Genomic DNA, 6,000 nt, shown 5'->3' with positions numbered 1-6,000 from the left:
TAAATAAATAAGAAGAAGAAGAAAGAAAAAAAAAAGAAAAGTGTAGGTTTATTATTATTTTTATAAAGTGTAGGTTTAATCTCCTTTTGTGTTTACAGTAAACTCAACTCCAGTATATGTGCCATCACCATCTAGTGGAGTAAAAACGTAACACAAAAGGCTTGGAGGAACTGGTTAAATTATGAATGGAAAAACTGGTTGTGGGAATACTGATCATTTGCTCATTTATGTGGATTGTTGCATCATCATAGCGCATCTGTTGTCTCTAGGTCTTTGGTTTAGTAGTGTTTGTTTTAAAACATAAAAATTAAAACAGTATAACACCAAATGCAATTAGGGACATTTACTTTTGTTTTTATTGCAAATGTGGTTTCTTACAAAAGAGTCACAAAAAGCAAAAAAAAAAGAGGCTTGAAACCCGACAAAAATGTGTGATAGCAGAAATGTGTGCGAGCTGGCAAATCCCCCACAAAGTGCCTGCAGTCATAAGAGCTTTGATAGTCACATTTATCAAAACAGGAAACAGATGACAACATAATTTCCTACGTAATGATAAATAACACTGAATGTTAATAGGCTACATCACAAAAAAGCACACTACAAATATAATCCTAATTAAGGCCAAAGCACACATTACAATTAAATTGACAACCCAACAATGTGTACAGTATAATTTGACACTTTTGAGTAGTAGTCTGTCTATTCACAGACCGATAAAGGCAGATTGACTCATTTAACAATGCAAAGTAAAGTTGAACTGTTGTCAGAGCAAAAACTAAGAAAAACAAAACAAGACTGTACATGCAAGTCAGATAGAAATATTGCCGTTTCAATGCTACATCAGCTGATAGGACAGATAAACAGCAGTGACATAAACTGTATATATATGACTAACATTAACAGTAAAAACATCTCATTTTAAGTGTATGTATAAGGTCAAAATTCTTAGTACATTTGTAACTCATAAATGTTGGTTAAATAGCAGATAAACAGTCGATTTATTAGTCTTTCCTGACTTCTTGTGTTTGCATCGTGTTGAAGAAATAATGCACATCCATTTAACTATGACATGGTTTAACGTCCGTTAAATATAAGCTATTGTTCCAATGCTTTAAATGTGCCTGAAACAACAAATCATAGTCAAATGATCACAAATGAATGTTTCAAATTAATTTGGTAGTTAACTGATAATCTATATCAGAAAATTTAGTGTAAATTGTTAAATGACTTTGTGCAATGTTGGAAAATCTGAATGATCACAAAGTGAGCAGTATAATTGTTCTCTGTATGTGCTACATATAAACGTCGTGACACATCAGCAGAGAAATGAGAGAAGGAAAACTGCTCTGCAAAAGCCTTTGAAGTAATTTCCTCTTATTTGAAAATGTGGTAATGGGTTTATAATAATGATAGTAAACATAAAAATTGTTTCTGCAGCGGGACCAGCTGAAGTGTTTTCAAGTACAGATTGTAGATACTAGTTCATCAAAAGATTCAGGTTGGTGAAAAAAGTTGTATCATTCGACTATTGAGCAGATATCGATTTTGTTATGAATTTTGTTTTTGAAAGTTTTTGAAATGCTGCTCTATGCTCATGCCCCAGGTGCCAAAACACTCAAAAAACAGGAAAGCTACAGTGCTAGTACTCTTGAATAATTCTGTAGTGCTGTAAAGTATAAAAGAAAAAAAAAATCAGCCCTGTCAGCTAAAGGTACACACAGGCTTCACCTCACCTTCTTCTCTCCAGCCACTTCACTAAATCCAAATAACCACACAGCCCACCCTGCACTGCACACACAACATTCTTCCAAAACATTTGTTTACATATTTTTCAAAGACACCCATTGAAGCGCACACATATCCTAGTACTTCTCTGCATAGTACAACAGCGCCCCCTAGCAGGGATTGACGTTACAGGCACGTATCTCCTTCCGGTCCTTGCAGTTGCCCGTCAGAGTGCCTTTCTCTCTTTTCTTCTTCAACATGAAACGCTCCTGGATGCCCCCTCCACATGATTTGGTGCAGTCTGTCCAGCTGCTCCATGGCTGCATCCCACAACCTTGGGAGCAAAAGACAATAAGTTGCATCTCTCGTAACACTCTCAGGCGGCATATTGACGAGTCTTTTAAATCTCATGACCAACCTGACTGCTCTTCTAACACTGCATCTCTTCCCTGTTTACCTCTTCTTCTCCTCTTGCCTTCACCTCTATCCTCCTTTGGCTTGGATCGGCACTTGCGGATCTTGCATTTCTTGCGCTGAATGGTCTCGGGACATGAGCTGCCCCCGAACTGTGGCTCCAGTTTGACCATGCGGGTTCGGATGGTGTGTCCTTTACCGCAGGACTTATTACACTCGGACCATTCCGACCATTCTGAGACCATGCAGTCAATAGCTGGAAGAAATGAGTAAAACGTACACATGCGTGTATGCATAGGTCACGTGGCTTGATAGTATCTTGCAAAGTACTAATACCACTTGAACCTTTTCATATTTTTGTCTTTTAATGTGATTTAATTTAAATGACCAAACATAATTGTGAAATGGAGGGAAAATTATAATTGAATAATTTTTCTTACATTTAAAAATGTAAAAACAAAGTGCCACACAAAAGTATTCAGCCCTCTATCTACTCAGATACCTCTAAATAAAATCTAGTACACAGTCAACCATTATAAGAGCCCACCAGTGTGTAAGGGTCTTGGTTCTTAGAGAATATTAAAACAACAGCAATATGAAGAATAAGGAACACAGCAGTCAGGTCAGGGATAATGTTGTGGGAAACTATTTTGCTTCAGAGAGATGAGATTGGCTCATGCAAAGTGTGCTTGTACAGGTAAACTGCAAGATCTGCCCATACAGATGATGTAGTTGGCCGCGCATGTGACGTGGGCAATCAGAGACCGCCTTGCAACCATGATCATGCAAGATGATAGTGATTTATGAATCAAATACGATGACATCCACCACACATGTCCATGGCGCACCAAGTCTGTCAAATCCCCCAAACATGTGTTACACCACCTGCGCCAGTATTTAGACGTGCTTTGTGCGAGTCTGAAATCTAGTTGACTGTTTGTCACGGAATTCTGAGATGCATCAGGGTTGCGGCAAGCACGTCTGCCAGCAAATACGCTCAATTAGTCCCTGGCACAAAAATGAAGATGCATTCGTTCTTTCACCAAGTACACAAGCGCCTGTCTATGAGAATAGGGCCCGATGTGTAATGTACAGTTGTGCTCACAAGATAACGTACCCCCAAGGCAGGTGTGTCAAACTTATATTAGCTCTTGGGCCATATGCAGGAAAATACATTATAAAAACATTATAAGTGGGCTGGACGGGTAAAATCAAGGTACATAACTTCAAAACAATTGGCATCAGTTATATACAGATTTTGCAGGCCAGCCCTAAATAGAGGGGCTTAACTGTAAATATATGATTAAAAAAAACACACACAAATGCAAATGAAACGAGGCAACACTTTGCCCGTATGAGTTCCGGGTGTGTTATATCTACCTGTTTTGCATATACTGTATATTGTTCCCAGAATACATTGTGAGGCGCCGTGAATGAGGTTATAGGACGTTAATCCATGTCATATGTGTTTGTGTTACCAGTAGCTGCATGTGTGTCGTATTCAGCACGTTTATGTTTGATAAATATTGGTCTGTGTTTTTATTTTTATTTTTTCCAACAAACCGTAACTTTAGGTTGTGTGTAAAATAATGACCTTCCAGGTCAATTTGTGTACAAGTTGAATCACCCATTAGAGGTTGGCTTGTGAAGGTACAAATTTATTTATCATAATTAGTCTGACATGATTCTTTTATTTATTTTTTACTTTACAAGACCATCTCGCGGGCCTGATTAAACCCCTTTGTGGGCCTGATCATGCCCGTGGGCCGTACATTTGACACCACTGCCCTAAGGTATATTAACTTACAAGAACAACTGTATCCAGGTCTTCAAATTCAGTAACTACAACCTAGTGTGAACAACAATGCATATTATTAAATACTGTATATTGTACCATTATTAGTGAGTATAAACACAGAGGTAGTGTGTAAAAAAAGAAAAGAACAGAAGTACATCACCATGATTGAAAAACTTGAAAACGACCTTCTGTAGCAATATTTTAAAGGAATTGAGAGTTGAATGACATCACTCAGTGATGAACGTGTATTGTAAGTCAACAAACTCAACGCAACTTATATTGTCACCTTAAAATAATGGCCCAAGTCTTACTTGGACATACAAATATATTTTTTGACTTAAACATCTCCTCATGACTCTGCTAAAATCGGCTACATCCTTAGTTAAATAGATTGTTCATTTCTACACCTGCAATCAAATTATTAATAGATATCGTAATATAATGTCAGTATTTGGTTCAGTTTTTTGTGCTTTCTAAACATACTGAAAAAATGACTGTCCATTATTTTAGCAAGTTGAGATGATGATATGAATAAAAGAACTGTACCAAGATCAAAGGATAATTTTTGTGCCCCATATAAAACAACCCACTGTGAATGTAACAAGTAAGAAAACCTGCAAAATGCAAGTGGGACACTTACGACACTCCGGCAGCATGCACTTCTCAGTCTGCTCCAACTCTTCAGTGCACTCCGCAGGATCCGACTTCAGCATCCTCTGGCGGGTGCGCAGGCCACGCCCACACGTGACGCTACATTCGCTCCAGTCAGACCACGGTGACAACATACATGGGATGCTATCTGCAAACAAACACATGGACACATTATTGACATCAAGGAATTGAATTACAAACTATCTACAGAGTGAGACAAAGTGTATTACGTTTGATTTGATTAATATTGTAGAAAGTCATTTTTTTTGTAACTCACAGCATTCGGGCATTATGCATTTGTCAACTTCAGCCACCTCCGTTTTACACATTGATCCATCAATCGGGGGCATTTTAACCATGCGCTCACGTCTTCTCATGCCCATCCCACAGGACACACTGCATGGATCCCACTCAGCCCACTCAGTTACCACACAGCTGCTGGCTGCTGTAGGGCGGCAAAAAAATACACTTCAGGGCAAAGGTCTTATACCCTTGGCAGAACAGACACTGTGATGACATTTAGAATTAGTGCACGCTATGTAGACAAACATGGGAAAGCTGAGCATTATGCCAACAGAAACAAAAAAATTGAAAACTTCCAGTTCTTTTGGGAAGAACAGCATTTGGAAAGGCATGGATGCTTGATGAAAGGGCCCGGCTCGCAACCTCATAAACACTGTAGCTTATTCCAAAAGCGCTCTTTATTGAACCAAACTCAACAAAATTACAACTTTACGAACCATGCTTTAAGCAGTCATCTGGAGCAGAAAACAGCCTTATCCAAACTATTTCCACAAAGTTGGAAGACAAGAATTATACGGTACTTTACATGAGTTAATACTACGGTCAGTTAAAGTACAGGGTGAATGGACAAAGGGATTTAGACTTTCCTCTTAGAAGATTTGCATCCTCATACTGTTGTCCATGTTGACTATGCAGTCATGTTAATGAATTGAACTTTAACCCTATGAAGCTGGAACTATGAAATATGAGAACAATTGTGATTCTTTGTCAAGTTTTTTTTTTTTAAATATCAACTTCCACATATGACTTTACATTTGTGTCATATTTGATACATCCAGTCACAATGCTTTAAATTCACACATTTTTAACTGTCAAAAATATAATAATAAACAGACATATCAAACATATGAATATTTCCAAAAATCAGAAAGAACATTTCCCACTATCTTCACTGGAAAAACATCAGCTGGGTGATACTGCCTTATAATGGATTATCCGTGCAATGCATGTCAGATCACCTACGTCTGGGTTTTAATGGGGGGGGGGGGGGGGGGGGATATTATACTCATGAAATAGAGGGCTCAAAATGATTTGTATTTAATTTGATACGTATAGCATTGTAGGGTTAAATCAGAGGAATAGAGAATGCCCAATTCTTGACCACCACC

General features: G+C 38.1%; 1 protein-coding gene across 1 annotated transcript in view; it reads right to left on the bottom strand.

The window, feature by feature from the left end:
• Positions 1 to 338: 338 nt before the first annotated feature.
• spon1b (spondin 1b) overlaps positions 339 to 6,000 on the bottom strand; it is a 65,472-nt gene continuing 59,810 nt past the window's right edge. The window contains exons 13-16 of the mRNA XM_086073802.1: positions 4,866 to 5,033; positions 4,578 to 4,736; positions 2,144 to 2,395; positions 339 to 2,059 (exon numbers count right to left, since the gene is read on the bottom strand). Coding sequence (XP_085929928.1) covers positions 1,896 to 2,059; positions 2,144 to 2,395; positions 4,578 to 4,736; positions 4,866 to 5,033 — 743 coding nt within the window. The 3' untranslated portion in view covers positions 339 to 1,895. The remainder of the gene's footprint in view (positions 2,060 to 2,143; positions 2,396 to 4,577; positions 4,737 to 4,865; positions 5,034 to 6,000) is intronic.

This window comes from Leptonotus elevatus, chromosome 4 (assembly GCF_054856555.1).
Source record: "Leptonotus elevatus isolate MCC_2025b chromosome 4, RoL_Lele_1.0, whole genome shotgun sequence".
Taxonomy (NCBI): domain Eukaryota; kingdom Metazoa; phylum Chordata; class Actinopteri; order Syngnathiformes; family Syngnathidae; genus Leptonotus; species Leptonotus elevatus.
Note: the sequence above shows the minus strand (reverse complement) of the source record. Positions and strands in the feature narration are given on the sequence as shown.